Source organism: Syngnathoides biaculeatus, chromosome 16 (assembly GCF_019802595.1).
Source record: "Syngnathoides biaculeatus isolate LvHL_M chromosome 16, ASM1980259v1, whole genome shotgun sequence".
NCBI lineage: Eukaryota > Metazoa > Chordata > Actinopteri > Syngnathiformes > Syngnathidae > Syngnathoides > Syngnathoides biaculeatus.
This window is the reverse complement of record NC_084655.1, coordinates 6,553,140-6,570,299: the sequence shown is the minus strand read 5'-3', so window position 1 is coordinate 6,570,299 and position 17,160 is coordinate 6,553,140. Positions and strand designations below refer to the sequence as shown.

Here is a 17,160-nt window from a genome sequence, read left to right as displayed (position 1 = left end):
GGAAGACATGAAGGCAGTTGGGGTTAGAGAGGAAGATGCAGGAGATAGGCTGAAATGGAAAAAGATGTCATGTGGTGGCAACCCCAGACGAGACAAGCCAAAAGGAAAAGAAGAAGATATAGACCATGATTTACCGGTCCAGCCCTCTTGGTAATAGGCCACCGCAGTGCCCTCTTCACCCGTGTCTCGTTGGCTCTAAATATGCCATGTTTACGTAAGCCTTGTGTGTTGTATTGCTATGGGCATGTTTTTTCTTTGCGTATGAGACTGCATTTGTCTGCTCGAGCAAACAAACCTCTTACTGTGTATCACCTCGTTACGGCCAGTGTTCTTGTGCCACCACGGCCAAGTCTAGTTAAGCCTTGTTTTTGTCTAGTAGTTGTTCAACCTCGTTTTCATGTTTTTGGACCTTGCCTTTTGCCACATGTTTTTGTGCCTTTGCCTTTTTTGGATTGCTTACTTGTGTATGACCTCAGTCTGGAATAAAACCACCCTCAACATCATGTCACTGGCTCAGAGTTCTGTATTTGGGCCCAACCCCTTGTCCTATGTTCCTGACACAAGGATCATAAAAACAGGAGGCACCGGGCCATGTCCCTTCATCAGCCCACCTAAGCACTGGCAACAAATACACCACTGAATATGACCGACTTGAGTTTCTTCACACTCATCTTCATCAGCCTTTCTTGTTTTCCTCATTCTCCTCACTTCCTTGATAACACTCTGATTCAAAAAACATAAAATGTTGAACTGCTCTAGCTTCTGTTTTCAGTACAGATCTTATAAGTTGGCAGTTTTAAAAACATTTAAAAACAATCTATTGAGATCAGAGGATATGGATTTTTTTTTTTTTTTTTTACCGAATCTGTCAACCCTAATATCAGGGCTGCAGAAGGTATCTGGGCTAACCGTGCTGGACGGTATCTGAGCCATACTAGTCACAGTGGAAAGTATCTCAGTAAGTTAATTGCTCTCAAAGCCATTTGAGTCACACTGGAAGGTGTTGGTGTTGCATTATATGTTTTTTGAGGAAAAAAGAAAAGTTTCTGAGGCACTGGAAGGTAGCAAAGTCCCCCTGAAAGCCAATAGAATCATATTGGAAGATCAGTCACATTGGAGTATTACCAAGTCTCACTGGAATGTTATAGAGTTGCACTGGAAGTTAATAGAGTTGGACTGAAATGTAACAATGTGGTACTAATTGTGAACAGAGTTGCACTAGAAAGTAACTGGGTAGTAGAGGAAAGTAATGGAAGTCCCACTGGAAGCCAATGGACTCATACTGCAAGCACTGTTCCCTCCAAGCTGCACGTGTGTGCAATGGTGCACTGGTGATGTGATCAGACATTGTGTTGTGCACAAAAACATAAAAATACAACCCAGATTGAAATATATAGCATACAACTATTCAGTTTGTGTAATTTTGCAATGTGATTCAATGAGTGAGGGATGACTGGCTGCTACATCTATCGAAATCACATGTACTTACACAGCCTGTCATCGCTGTTGACGAGGATAACGTCCTAGTGCACCACCCACCACCGGTCTTTAGTTAGCAAAGCATTCTGGGCAATGTAAAGCGAAGACAAGCTTGACATGGTGCTTATGTTTACTTTCTATAATGGCTAAAGTAGAACGCAAATGCTATGTTACGATGCAATGACTGTCAGAGAAGGCATAAATAGAAGAAAAAGGGGTGAAACTGGATGAAATTCTCTTTTTTGAGCGAGAAATTCTCATTGAGAATATTCTCCTTGCTACCAACAAGAATGGATCGCTTCTATCAGCACAAAAGGGCACAGAATCGCTGTGACTAAGGGTTGCTCTAATTTACAAATAGAAGCAGAGTCCCACAGGCAGTGAACGCAACTCACTAGCACAAGACAACGAACTGGCAAATGCCAGTGACAAAACTCTGAACTTAAATATATGGTCTAACTAGAGTCCAAATAAAAAACTGCTGTGACAGGTGACAGGTGTCCAAGGTGGCACCGCCCAGAGCAGTGGCCAGGCCACACCCCTCTTGGCAGTGGCCAGGCCTTGCTCATGACAGACAGTGTGTATTATTAAAATTTCACTTTGGCACACCTTCATCAAGGATACAACCACAGACAATACCGTCCACAAAAAGCTAATTGTGTATTTTAAATACAGGGAGCAAAATAACGTTCACCATAAAACTGTTTGGGAGCATCATTCAGCTATCACCATGTCACTGCAAAAGACAATATGCAAACAATAATCCAGTTTAAACAGCAAGAAAAACAGATGGATGTCATTGTGAATTTAAAAAAAATTAGTTTGTAATTGGCTTGCATGGGTTAGCAATGTATTTTTTATATAGGTAAAAGAACAAGTGTGTTGATATTTTTATTGTAAGTTTGCAAAAACACATGCTATTGTTCATAATAAAAGTGTTCTGATGGTAATGTAAATGCTCTAATCCTTTTCTTTTAATAAGCCATGACACTTCAATGGATGACACACGCCTGATGTTGCTGTGGTCCCAATCTAACAGTGGCCAAAGAGACCGCTCAGGGGCTTAGTGTGTTTCCTTAGATACACAAAAGATTGGAGGGAAAATTGGCTGCAAGGTATCTAAGTCCCACTAGAAGCCATTGGAGTTGCACTGGAAGATATATCTGTGTAACATTGGAAGGTATCAGAATTGCACTGGACGGTCCCAGTGTCTCAACGGAGTGTAATTGACTTGCACTGGAAACTAGAGTATCTGTAGAGTATCTGTTGCACTGTAAGTGCACTGAGGTCCACAAGAAGGTGTGGATGTTGCATTAAAATTCATCAGTCACATTAGTCACACTGTATGGTCTTGGAGTCACCCTTGAAAATAGCTGAATTGCACTTATCACACCAGTCACTCTGAGAGGTATCGCTGTCGCTGCTGAAGATACAATGGACTGCAAGGCCTCTCAGTCCCACTGGAAGGAATCTAAATGACACTCTTCACACTGGAAGGAGAAGATAGTCAGTTTGTCCACTCTGCTGTCATACTCCGGACATCATACAACCAATACCAAATGGTTAATTTGGTTAGTTAGTCGTAGTATTTGACCCAATTTTTACATTGGCCATAATCAGCCTTTTAATACTCAGACACGCACCCTTCCAGACACATACCCCCAGGATCGTTGGCTTCTCTGCGTAATCCCTCCATCACAGACCTGCTAAGGCGACAGCGGTCACGCAAGGTGAAAACCATTTGGGATGATTTTGTTGCCGGGGCAGAGAAGCAGACGAAGCATCTCCGCTCTGTTGCTTAATTGCTGCTCAAGCAATGACTGCGGTCTCCATGGTAACTGTGCAATGTCTCCAGGTCACACAAGCTGACAATCAGCGACGTGAAGCCCTCTGACGTGGGTGATTATACCTTCGTGCCCGACGGCTACGCACTCTCACTGTCAGCCAAGCTCAACTTCCTGGGTGAGCCAATAAATTATAATTTTAAGTATTTAGCAAATGTGAGCTGATTCATGCGATCATTTTTTCCAGAAATCAAGATTGACTATGTTCCCAGACAAGGTGAGTCCCATATACTTACTTGATTTTTCAGTATACTTACTAAGTATTACACATGATTTAACCATAGTAACCAAATAGTTCCACTACCGACTAGTAGGGCGTTGATTACCATTATTTCGTTCCCATTATATAGTAGCTACTAAATGTTTATAGTAGTAGTATTAGTAAGTTGGGAATAATTATAACTTAAATATTTTATTGTAATTTTTGTTTTGGAATGTTTTTCAGAAATATTAGTTAACTTTATTATTACACTAACATTCATGAGTACAGTAAACAACTCGGGGGTCGTACAAATCCGAGTTTGACCAAAAACTAGCATTAAAAAAAATGACTCTGAGTTTGACCCATTTCTCGGAGTCCGAACACCAGCGCACAGCTGAAGCCATGTTGACCGGGTAGCTGAGTCAAGCTGAGCGATGCAAAATGAACATGAGGCGATGCCAAGAGAAGCCACTGCCCATTTCGAGTGAAGCAGGCATTCATAGTGTGAGCACACACATTTGCGAGTGCTTCTCAAGATTAAAATTAAAAAATCCAGTATTTTCTTTTCCATGGACCCAAAGAAAAACAGCAGTGCTACCTGCAGCAAAGGAAAAAAGAAATTTGTGCGAACCACAGTGGATTGAAGTGTGAAAATGGGTTGCGTCTTTGTTACGGCTTTTGCTGGCTAGTATCATATGGCTAAGTCGACTATTTTGAGCATCCTAAACAATAAAAATGTAATAAAAGGTAATCAGTGTTTCCAAAGGAGTGACTAGCATTACAAAGGAAAAGCTGCAGATAATAGAAGAAATGGAGAAGCTAATGGAGAAGTACTCAAATCATGAAGGGTAACTTCGGCGTGACACTTCCTCCATCCCTCTTGAGTCCTCCAATGCATCACACCAAAAAGATAAACGATACACATTTAAGTTGCTTCAAGATGTATGCATTTTTTATCGACTAAATACAAGTACGTACATGTTTTTACATGAATAGGGATTTACTATTTTAATTTTGGCAACGGATTGAATTCATTTACATTGTTTCCTTTGGAAACAAAATGTTTTGGAGGTTGAACAAATGGGACTTGAACAAATTGTTTGAACTCTGAGGTTCCACAGTATTTTATTGGTATTCCATTGTTTAAGCATTCATCGGTACTTACAAAATTATTACACATGTATTAATTAGTATGAAATATTCCAGTTCTATTAAATAATAATTACTGGATTATGACACAAGCACTAAAAATATTGTATTACTCCAGTAGTATTTATTAGATAATATAACATTAATACATATAATGTGATAGACCCTCCCAAGATCCACCTGGACACGAGTGGCAAAGGGAGTAAGAACACCATAACGGTGGTGGCCGGGAACAAACTCCGCTTCGACGTGGAGATCTCGGGGGATCCCCCTCCTGTCGTCTGCTGGATGAAGGGCAAGATGGTGAGTGAGGGGTGGTTCTTGTCTTGGGATTTCATTGCAAAGGTCGCATAACAGTATGTTTTATGGACTGGGGCATAGACAGTGAGCGAAGCAGAAGGGAGGGTCCGAGTGGAGACCAGGAAGACACTCAGCAGCTTCGTCATCCAGGGGGCAGAGAAGGAAGATGAAGGCTACTATTCGCTCACTGTCACCAACCCCGCTGGAGAGGACAAGGCAGAGCTCTTCGTAAAGGTCGTAGGTTAGTTGGACACCATCATTTTTTTGGTGTTTACAACACTTGCTAGGGTAGGTTGGGTATTTGGTTTCAGAGGTGTTAGGGCCAAGTAAGGATAAGATTAGGGTTGGGTTCAAGTATGGTTAGTTAGGCTAAGTGCAGGTAAGGTGTTTGGTTGGGGTTAGGATTAGGATTCGGTTAAATTTGGGATGGAATGAAATAGGTATGACAAGGATTGAGCCAGACAGATAAGGTGCTTGGTTTTAGGGGTTAATTTGGGTTAGGGTGGTAGTAGGGCCAGGACAAAGATTCAGTTCAGTCATTATTGGGTTAGCAGTAGACTATGGTTAGGGTTAAACTGTTTTTTAGGGATTAGGAAAGGAGTGGGAAATGATTTTTTTCAACGAGGCCAAATGAGAAACCTGAAAAGAAAAAATTAGGATAGGGTTAGAGTTAGATTTTTTTTAATTTTTTTGGGGTTTAGGGAGGTGATTCTCCAAATTGGGTCATGGATTCATTTTTGATGGGCCATGGCTTGTAAAAAATTACTTTCCTTTTAAGATTTTTTTTTTTCATCACAAAACAAAAGTTCTCTCACACAACATAGTAGGAAAGTGACAAGAAATATTACTTCTCGAGCTACTCCTTTAATCTCTCGAGAAATATAGTGCAGCTCAGCCTTTGGGTAGTGGACATCATGGCAGCAATATGCCTTTGTCGTACAGCAAATGAATTTGAAACGACATTTTGAAGCACAGTATAATATCTTCCAGATATTTTTTTAAGAGGCTATTTCTAAACAAAAAAATGTTCTTTATTGCTCTTAACGTCTGTGAAAGTGGGTTGTAACTTTGCAACAATTGGAAAATGTGAGTCCCAGGCTGACAACTGTTGAGAACCACTGGGTTAGGGCATGGTTTTGTCAGGTTTGGATGATGGTTAATGTTAGAAGGGTTGGTTAGTTAGTGTTATGTTCAGAGTCAGGGTTAGGATATGTTGAATAAAATGACGCAAAGACAAGAATATGTTTCTATGTTTACACAACATGATTTTTCCTTTGCCTCTTCCTGTTCTCCCGTCTGTTACTTGATGCACTAGATGTGCCGGACCCTCCCGAGAATGTCAAGTGCACATCGGTGGGTGAGAACTGCGCCACCATCATATGGGACCCTCCCGCGTTTGATGGTGGTGTTCCCGTTAAAGGTGATGCCCACCCATTCCCTCAGCCAGCAAAACTCATTTTCCATCTAACAATGAATTCTCTAGTGACATCTCTGGGCTTGTGGCTCCAGGTTACCTGATGGAGAGAAAGAAGATCGGCTCATCCAGGTGGACCAAACTCAATTTTGATGTGTATGAGTCTACCACGTACGAAGCCAAGAAGATGATCGAGGGCGTCCTTTACGAGATGAGAGTGTTTGCCGTCAATGGCATCGGGATCTCACAGCCCAGTATCAACTCCAAACCCTTCATGCCCATCGGTGCACAGACACTCAAATATTTATTTGTTCATGTAACGTTTGCATTTGGTATATGGTCCTTCAGTGGACTCATAATCCACCACTTAATACCAGCGATATCATGTCACAAATATAGAAGCCATCAATAGTGTAAAAAAAAATACCATACAATACAGAAATGCCACGTACATTATCTGGATTTGGAGCAGTTCGCAATTGTGTAACGCTCATTTCACTGCCAACTGTTTTTACAGCAGAGTTGCCCATATTGACCCGCTTTTTTAAAGCATTTTATCAGATCTTTCAAGACCCATAGAATATTGCATTCCATAACAATGTTGGCACCTACTGGAAGAAAGAATATTCATTTCTTGCACGGAATATAGAAGGTTTTTTTTTTTTTAGCTTTTTCTGGATCTTTTGTAATCAACTGTAGAACATCATCGAACTTTTTGACCAAGAGCAGAGCAAACATGCTTTTGTGTATTTATTTTTTTGCTTTTGTGACACTTCAAACTTTAAAACGGTAAAACAAAACTGAGAAAGGGCTATCAATGGGGAAAAATATTTTACAGACACCTAGGAAACGCTCCATGAGCAACGCTGACCCATTGCATGGCTTGAGATGGATGTCAGTAGCTGTTTACATGGCGTTTACCATTCACACCATAAACTGTACTTTTTCTAACATGCCTGACACGATTTCTACAATTTATAATGACGCAAACTCTTTATACTATACATCTACATCATACATATATATTCGTGTGAGGTGCCTAAACTCGGCTGAATTTTGTGTTGATGTTTCATAATCGATGTGACAAGGCAAGTGTGACCACCTAATCTTGAGCCCAAATCCGAAGGGATTAAACACCCTCCTTCTTGATCTTTTAGTCATTACAGTGGTTTACAAACCTGAATGTCACAGGCAAGCTGAAAGAGGCTATAATGCACGCCTACCTGTTAAAACATGTTCTTGTGGTAGTAAATGGTTGGATTCCAGTTGATCAATATAAATGTCCATGGAAGTGATTGAGGTAAAAAAACAACAACTTGATATTCACTAAAGATGATTTATTGATTATGTCCCGTTTTCTGCAGATGCTTAATTAGTTGAAGCTGGTTGTAACAGGTTTTGCTGAATTTGAAATCTGATCAGTGAAAGCAAGAATCCAATCTAATTAAGTTAAGGTTCCATCAACCAGCAAGACTCATTCTGATTGCCCTCGGCAGATTGACATGGCAACACCTAGAGGCTTGAATTGGACAAGATATTTAACACCTGCATACACTTCCTGGAAGCAGTGCAACCGAGGGAAATGGGTTTCCACGACATGTTCATGTGGCTTTTGTCCCTCACCAGCCCCCACCAGCGAACCCACTCGCCTCACCGTGGAAGACGTGACAGATTCCACCTGTGCACTCCGGTGGCTTCCTCCAGAGAAAGTGGGACCAGGCGGCATTGATGGTTACATCATTGAGTACTGCAGAGAAGGAAGTGAGTTGGACAGATGTTGGGTGTAGTTGATCCTGAATACAATGTTGGGAAAAACAATTTTGGAAAACAGTGAAGCTCCAAAGACAACGTTAGTGAGCAACTAATCAAATTCAAGGCAGTCATGTCTCCATTTCACTCTGAGGCCATAAACCTCCAAATGAAGCTTTATTGGGAAGAATATAATGTGAAATCCTGTGCAATAAAGTTAATTCACTTCAACTTTAATTGGTGGTTAGTGCTGATTAGATTTGAAACAGAATAGCTAAATGAGACAATTGGAGAGAGGACAGGTTTAGTGTTAAGAGTAGTTTAGTATATTTATATTTATTAGAATAAAGTAGTGATGAATTAAAATAATTTCATGGGAAAAAAAGTGATTTTGTAGAAAAAAAAAAACCTGGTCTCTTCCCTGGTGTCTAATGCAGTAAATTTTGACAAACCAATAGTAGTAATTTTATGGCCCAAAAGTCAGATTTACTTTTTTCTCCCTAGAAAAAAACTTCAATATTTCAGAGAGAAAAATCTTGTAGGAATAAAGTCAGTCTTTTTATTTATTTATTTTTTAATCAAAGGGGTAATATTACATTTTTTAGTTACAATGTGTTGCTCAGGTGTGAAAAAGCTAAAAGAGCTAAAGCGCCTGTCAGTCATGTTCAGGTGACGAGTGGGTCCCAGCCAACAAGAAGCCACTGGAGAAAACACAGTACCGGGTGAAAGATCTGCCAGTGGGGGAGAAGATGCTGTTCCGGGTGGTGGCCATCAACATTGCTGGACGCAGCCCCCCAGCCACACTCTGTCAGGGTGTCACCATCAGAGAGATCATGGGTCAGACGAGCAATGTCGCGTTCAAGACCAATTTTGAGGGAAGATGTAAACAATGAGCTTCAATATTATCTACATTGGTCTGCAGAACACCCAAAGATCCGCTTACCACGGCAGCTGAGAACCAGACTGATAAAGGTTGTTGGAGAGAAAGTCAACTTGGTCATCCCCTTCCAGGTCAGCCTGACATTGGATTTATACCTACTTACGACAGGGTGAGGTTCATGCCTAGATCAACTTCGGTCTCACACAATTCCATGATGTCAAACCACTGCCATAAAATCCTGCCATGTCCTCATCAGAACATTGGCAACTTAAGGGTGGCGGTAACAAAAAAAAACATCAATACTGCCTGGTGCAAATGTTTCATAGCGGCAACAACAACAATCATTGAGGAAGAGGTGCTAGTTTTTATTGCGTTAGTGTTTTGTGTTGAAAAAAAACGAAGAAAAAAAGGAGTGGACGGTTTGGAAGTCATGTAAAACTCGAGACAGATCCTGGTCTCCAGATTGGTGTCAAGACCACATTTTGAAGATCTTGCTTTGGTTTCGGACTTGACCCCCAAAAGCCTTGGCCCTCGTCTTGGTCTCGTACTGGCTTCACACAGAATTTTCCGTTGAGATCAGCACTGGTTGGCTATTTTTTAACTCCATAAATGCGATTATAAGGAGAAGCCAAAAAAAAAAAAAAAAACTCAACAACTTAATTTCATGTATTACTAACCCCCAGCCACCTTTGTAATGTCTGCAACCTTTGTGGTGTTGTGATTGAGTCCCCCCCAATCTTGTTGTGGTTTTGAAAATGTATTTATATGGTCTTGTCTGATGGTTTTGGTTTGTATCGGTCTTGACTCCCAGAAGTCTTGATCTTGTCTTGGTCTCTGTGAGTTCTGGTCCTGGGGAACTGTGAGTCTCAGTTTAGTCTTGTGATTGTAGTGGGGTCTTGAGCATAACACCATGGTTTGGGCTCTACATTTTTCAAGAAGAGCAGCATAAATTTTACACAGCTAGCTAGATAGCTAGCGCTAACATGACGTTTCTGTGCGTAAAGATTATTCCAGCGTTTAGTTGATTCATACTCAAAAGTTTTGGTAAATATTGGATTCTGTGTGAAAATAAATGTTGTTCAATGGTGACCAAGGGAGTCAAGGGGCCATTCCAAAACGCCATCATATTTGACAATTTTGAGGCGCTATCGTTCTTGTTGATATGTCACACTACATGTGAGATATACCCCAAAAATACATCCATTAATTTTTTTTTTAGAACCTCTTATCCTCACTAGGGTCGCAGATGTGCCGGCGCCTATCTCAGCCGACTTCAGGTGGGAGGTGTGGTGCTCACTCAACTAGTCCCTAGGACCCTTATTCACAACTATTCACACTTACATTCACACCTACAGACAATTTTAATCAAACAATTTACCATGCATTTTTTTTTAATTGGAATGTGGGAAGAAATTGGAGTACCTGGAGAAAATCCACTCGAGCATGGGAAGAACATGCAAACTCTACATTTAAAGGGCGGATTTCAACTCGGGTCCTTAGAACTTTGAGGCAGCTGTGCTAACCAGTCAACCACTGTGAGGCCTCCCAAAAAGATCAAATATGCTAAGCTTTTCATTTTGGCATCATAGGGCTGAATCATTTTGAGATTATGCCGCACGACAAGGGTATTTTTTGTTCCTGAAAAAACATGTCGGATCGCTGGAAAATAATTTGCGATAGGAAATGAGTCCATTAAAAAGTGTGAATTCTTGTAGTCTGATCAATGCCCTAGATGTTGGGTTACAGTTTGAGCTCTGGAAAGGTTGCTTTTATATTGTTGTCTCCCAAAAAAACATGCAGCTGTGATTTAAAAGTAGACTGAAGAAGCCAAAAATATCCCCCCAAAAAGTCTGTGCGTTGGCACGAAGTAGGTCAAGTGGCGGTGAAGTAAAGACTGGCATATTTAGAACTGCTGACTTGCTCATTTTAATATTTGATTCCCATTTTTTTTTTTTTTTTGTGAACGTGCCAAATCCACTCAAGAGTCTTGGATGGTTTCAGATGGTGCCGACCTTTTGGCTTTATGCTTAGGAATTATTACAATGCAGGAATAAAAAAATAAAAGGTAGATTAAAAAGGTAAACAAAAAAAAAGAATCTGTGTCTTTATTTTGGATATTTCCAGGGTAAACCTCGCCCAGTTGCCACCTGGTTCAAGGACGGCGTTCCTCTGGAGGACCGGAGTGTGGGTACACGTAGTAGCGAGGTCGACTCCATCTTCTTCATTCGCTCAGCCGAGAGGGTCCACTCAGGCACGTACACACTGGCTGTGCAGATCGAGAACGTGGAGGACCGCGCTGACATCCGAATCCAGGTCGTTGGTGAGTCACAGGTTGATCACTTGTTCATCACAGGTTCGTAATGTGGTAGGGATGAGCACAAATCTCTTTGTGTGATCACAACTCCTCCTTTCCAACTTCCCAAAGTCATCAAAGTGGCGTTTTAATTCTAGACTGCTAGCTCATTTCTCATCTCTTCACAGGTCAACCGGATTACGCCACAGGATTATTTATATGTAGACCAGGATTAGGTTCATACTTGACGCTTGACAAAGTTTAGCTAATGAGAAGCTCCCCCCCCCCCTTCCCCCTCCCCCAATCCCCAAGACACATCTCTCAAATCATATTGCAACAAGAACATTTCTGTCTTCTTTTTCTTGATGTAGAAAAGCCAGGGCCTCCCTTGGAGGTGCGAGTCATCGACGTTTGGGGCTTCAACGCCTCACTAGACTGGAAGCCACCCAAAGACGATGGCAATGCGGAGATCATTGGCTACACAATTCAAAAGGCTGACATGAAGACCAAGGTCGGCCATCTCGGACTCGATTGATAATTCGAGACACCACCACCCAACTGTAACCATAAATTCATGGTGCCCAACAGCAGTTTATAGTTAATCTTGCTTTAACTGTTTTTTAGGCCAATGTTACTGGTAGTTAAATGTAAAGATCGGAAACGAAACTAGACAAAGTAAGATCCATTTTTCTAGGTTGTACTAGTCGTTTTTGACTGATACTTAACATACGAGTAGAGTGTGGTGTCAGCACACACTCACAGCATCTAAGAGCCCAGAAAATATCTTGACTTTGATGCCTGATTTTATGTACAGTAATTGGCTTTCTTTTAATTGTTCAAATTTGGCCAGGTTAACAAAAGTTTGTCTGAGGTGTGACAAATTTACATACATTTATTTTCAGTTTACGGGGACTTAACCCTATCCTAAGCCGTTTATGACATTTTTACAACTGATTTGTGAGTTTGAAGGGGATGAACCCTCAGCTCCTTGATCTCCAATCACGGCAGGATTGGTTCACCGTCTATGAGCACAACCGGCGCCCCAACTGCACTGTGTCTGACCTGGTCATCGGCAACGAGTACTCCTTCCGAGTCTTTAGTGAGAATGTCTGCGGCCTGAGCGAGATGCCTGGTATCAGCAGCAACACGGCGCTTGTCTGCAAGATAGGTGAGTGACACGCCAAGATAAAATGCTCAAGATTAAAATGGTAAATATACCTGACTGCTGAAGTGAAAAAGGTACTTGCTTACAGTACTTGAATGGGATTCCAGATACAGCCGTAGCTTGACTTACGAGTGGACCAGCCAACCATTCCTGAATCATCGTGTCGTGTATTTTTTTTAAGAGTAAGGGTAAATTGAGATGCAAATGCAGTCTCCTGTCAGAATTACAACTAGTAAGTGTCCTGTCACACTCTAAAAGAGCAACTCCAATTCCAAGTTCAGACTTCCCTCACTGGGCAACGCCCCTTGAAGGCATAGATCCAACATGGGAGCACTACAGTTGGTACAGTAATAATTACATTTTCTAAAACCTTTTTCCATTTTTGCCTTGTTGGAAAAAAAATACTCAAGTACATCTATCTATCTATCTATCTATCCATTTTTCATACCGCTTATCCTCACTAGGGTTATACAGTGAAAAAAACAATTATTTGAACACCCTGCTATATTGCAAGTTCTCCCACTCAGAAATCCTGGAGGGGGCTGAAATTTTCATGGTAGGTGCATGTCCACTGAGATAATCTAAGAGATAATCTAAAAAGAAAAATCCAGAAATTACAATGTATGATTTTTTAACGATTTATTTGTGTGATACAGCTGCAAATAAATATTTGAACACCTGTCCATCAGCTAGAATTCTAACCCTCAAAGACCTGTTCATCTGCCTTTCAACAAAGTCCAACTCCACTCCATGTATTCTCCTGAATCAGATGCACCTGTGTGAGGTCTTTAGCTGCATAAAGACACCTCTACACCCCATACAATCAGTAAGACTCAAACTTGTAACATGGCCAAAACACAAGAGCTGTCCAAAGGTACCAGAGGCAAAATTGGCTGGCCTATCTCAGCAAATTTCAGGCAGGAGGCGTGGTGCAACCTGAATTTTTTGCCAGCTAATCGCAGGGTATACTGTATAAGCAAATTATCATTTGCACTCACATTCATACCTGCAGGCAACTTAAAGTTTTCACTTAACCTACCGTGCATGTTTTTGGAATAAGGGAGGAAACCGGAGTACTCAGAAAAATCACGCAGGCATGGGGAGAACATGCAGACTCCACACAGATGACCCTAGATTTGAAACTTGATCCTAAGAACTTTGAGATAGACATGCTAACGTCTTTAAAGTAATGTGGGACATTAGCACACTCATCCACTATATTATTATTATATTATTATTATTATTATTATTGACTATTATTATTTATATTATATTATTATTATTATTACTTATACACTTGTTATTTTGTATCTATTCTAAATGAAGGAGATTTTACATATTGCACGACTTTTATAAGGGATAGTTCCCATAAACAGAAATGTCTTGTTCTTTGTTCATGTTGCTTTGTTGTTCTTTGTTCTTTGTTTTGAATGTCTGACTGCTGGAGAAAAAATCCTTGTGTGTTTTTGTACACTTGGCTAATAAAGCTGATTCTGATTCTGATTTTAACCACTACCGTGGCACCAAGTAAAGATAGCTGACAAATCTACATATGTACAGCAATGAAATATTTGCACCACTGCCTGATCGGTCCTTCAGGTTTGGAATACAATCCTCCGGCCTTCAAAGAGAAGGACCAGAGCGCCTCTCCCAAGTTCACAGCGCCCCTGGTGGACCGGAGTGTGGTGGCGGGCTACACCACGGCCATCAGCTGCGCCGTCCGCGGCTACCCAAAGGTACTCCCTACTTTTACGCCAAGTTTTCGTTATCTTCAGTCTTGAGGATGTCTCTTCCCACTCTAGCCAAAGATCATTTGGATGAAGAACAAGATGATCATTGGTGAGGACCCCAAGTTCTTGATGCAGAACAACCAGGGTGTGCTGACTCTAAACATCCGCAAACCCAGCCTGTATGACGGCGGACGCTACTCCTGCAAGGCGATCAATGCGCTTGGAGAGGACGAGGTGGAGTGCAAGTTAGAGGTTCGAGGTAGGACCAAAAAAATGCCATTCAGTTTGTTCAAGAAACTATTTTAAATCAAATAATACAATGCCTTGTGAAAGTATTCAGCCACCTTGAACTTTTCAACCTTTCGCCACATTTCAGGCTTCAAACATAAAGATATCAAATTAACATTTTTTGTCAAGAATCAACAACAAGTGGCACACAACCATGAAGCGGAACGACATTTATTGGATATTTTAAACTTTTTTAACAAAGTTGATTCTTTGGCGTGCAATATTTTTCAACCCCCTTGCATTATTACTCTGTAGCACCACCTTTTGCTGCAATTACAGCTGCAAGTCGCTTGGGGTATGTCTCTATCAGTTTTGCACATGGACAGACTGAAATTCTTGCCCATTCTTCCTTGCAAAACAGCTTGAGCTCGGTGAGGTTGGATGGAGAGCGTTTGTGAAGCTCTGCCACAGATTCTCGATTGGATTCAGGTCTGGACTTTGACTTGGCCATTCTAAAACATGGATACTTTTATTTGTGAACCATTCCATTGTAGATTTAACTTTATGTTTTGAATCATTGTCCTCTTGGAAGATACAGTAAATCTCCGTCCCAGTCTTGGGTCTTTTGCAGACTCCAACAGGTTTTCTTCCAGAATGGTCCTGTATTTGGCTCCGTTCATCTTCCCATCCATTTTAATCATCTTTCCTGTCCTTGCTGAAGAAAAGCAGTCCCAAACCATGACTCTGCCTCCACCATGTTTTACAGTGGGAGTGTGTTCAGAGTGATGAGCAGTGCTGATTTTACGCTAAACATATCGTTTTGCATTGTGGCCAAAAGTTACATTTTGGTTTCATCTGACCAGAGCACCTTTTTCCACATGTTTGGTGTGTCTCCCAGGTGGCTTGTGGCAAACTTTAAATGAGATTTTTTAATGATATCTTTGAGAAATCTTCCATCAAGGCCAGATTTGTGCAGTGTATGACTGATTGTTGTCCTATGGACAGACTCTCCCACCTCAGCTGTAGATCTATGCAGTTCATCCAAGAGTCATCATGGACCTCTTGCCTGCATCTCTGATCAGTCTTTACCTTGTTCGAGGTGAATGTTTAGAGGGACGGCCGGGTCTTGGTAGATTTGCAAGGGTCTGATACTCCTTCTATTTCAATATGATTGCTTGCACAGTGCTCTTTGAGATGTTTAAAGATTGGGAAATCTTTTTGTATCCAAATCTGGCTTTAAACTTCTCCCCAACAATATCTCGGATCTGCCTGGTGTGTTTCTTGGTCTCCATGATGCTCTCTGCACTTTAACCCTGAGACTATCATAGAGCAGGTGCATTTATATGGAGACTTGGTTACACACGGGTGGATTCTATTTATCATCATCAGCCAACATTGGATCATTCAGAGATCTTCAATGAAATTCTGGAGTGAGTTTACTGCACTGAAAGTAAAGGGGCCGTATAATATTGCAAGCCCCACTTTTCTGTTTTTTATTTGTTAAAAAAGTATAAAATATCCAATAAATGTCGTTCCACTTCACGATTTTGTCCCACTTGTTGTTGATTCTTGACAATAAAATGACAATTTTATATCTTTATGTTTGAAGCCTGAAATGTTGCGAAAGGTTGAAAAGTTCAAGGGGAGCGAATACTTTCACAAGGCACTGTACATGTTTCCTTTGTTTTTAAATTGAAATATTTTGTTACATTTCAAAATTAAATTTTTAAAAATCAAGATTTTTTTTTTTAAATGTCTTCTAAGTTAGTGTTTCTAAATTTTACCTTTCACGATTTTATTTCATTATATTTTAAAGGCATTAGTATTGGGAAATTTATTTTGAAAATTAAAAAGGATCTTTTGGCCAAAAAGTTTAAAACATGATTTTTCAACTTTAAATACGGTTTTATTTTCAGTTGACTATTAAAAACTTTAGTTTTTAGCCTTTACATAATTTTTTTGTAAATGTAAAAGCTATTGTTAAGTTAGTTTAGATTCTAAAAGAATTTTAAAATGCTATTCTTTGAATTTTTTACTTTTGAAAAATGCATTTGTATTGCAAAATGTGGTCAATATTGAAGAAGTTATTGGATAATTCTGATAATGATTAGTTTTTAGCCATGGTGCTGACTATTGCACTTGTTTGTTTGGTTTGCATCAGTTGTGTGGCTCTTTCTAATATTAACTCCAATAATAACATTATTATAACATCCTTATTGGGTTGAGCTTTGCTACATGGCATTATCATGCACCAACACTTCTAAGATGTCATCATCATGTTTGTCATTTTTCTCCCACAGTGGTCAGGGAGAAAGCCGAGGAAGAAAAGAAATGAGAGCAGACCCGAATGGATGACCTGCTGAGTAAAAATGGTTTAAGATGCCATTTACTGTTAGTTTCAGATCTTTGTTCAAGTATAAAATCCTTCAAATGCAGCTGCTGCTGTCATCTGTCTCTCTTTCTTGCTGACGTCACTTCTGATGCCGCGAGCATTTCCTGTCACGTGTTGTGTTGCGAATGTCAGTATAAGAATCAAGCCAAGATCAGATTACAACCCTCTTCAGAGAGAGTAAAAGTATTTCACTTGACTTTACCTCTCTCTTTCACCTTGTCATCATCTGTGTAGGTTGGAAAAATGATCTTAATTTGACAAAATAAAATGTACAAAGTGGCAATATCTGTTTTCAAGTGTATGGCATAAAAAAAAATTAAATTCTCCAAAATAAA

The 17,160-nt window shown here is 40.4% G+C and overlaps 1 protein-coding gene across 1 annotated transcript in view; it reads left to right on the top strand.

The window, feature by feature from the left end:
- The window catches only part of mybpc2a (myosin binding protein Ca), a 63,510-nt gene extending 46,691 nt beyond the window's left edge, over positions 1-16,819 (top strand). Inside the window, exons 14-28 of the mRNA XM_061846444.1 lie at positions 3,335-3,441; positions 3,511-3,540; positions 4,838-4,977; positions 5,056-5,215; positions 6,290-6,394; positions 6,484-6,672; positions 8,015-8,149; positions 8,807-8,974; positions 9,060-9,148; positions 11,142-11,337; positions 11,682-11,821; positions 12,319-12,478; positions 14,075-14,211; positions 14,278-14,464; positions 16,734-16,819. Coding sequence (XP_061702428.1) covers positions 3,335-3,441; positions 3,511-3,540; positions 4,838-4,977; positions 5,056-5,215; positions 6,290-6,394; positions 6,484-6,672; positions 8,015-8,149; positions 8,807-8,974; positions 9,060-9,148; positions 11,142-11,337; positions 11,682-11,821; positions 12,319-12,478; positions 14,075-14,211; positions 14,278-14,464; positions 16,734-16,768 — 1,978 coding nt within the window. The 3' untranslated portion in view covers positions 16,769-16,819. The remainder of the gene's footprint in view (positions 1-3,334; positions 3,442-3,510; positions 3,541-4,837; positions 4,978-5,055; positions 5,216-6,289; positions 6,395-6,483; positions 6,673-8,014; positions 8,150-8,806; positions 8,975-9,059; positions 9,149-11,141; positions 11,338-11,681; positions 11,822-12,318; positions 12,479-14,074; positions 14,212-14,277; positions 14,465-16,733) is intronic.
- The last annotated feature ends 341 nt before the right edge of the window (positions 16,820-17,160 follow it).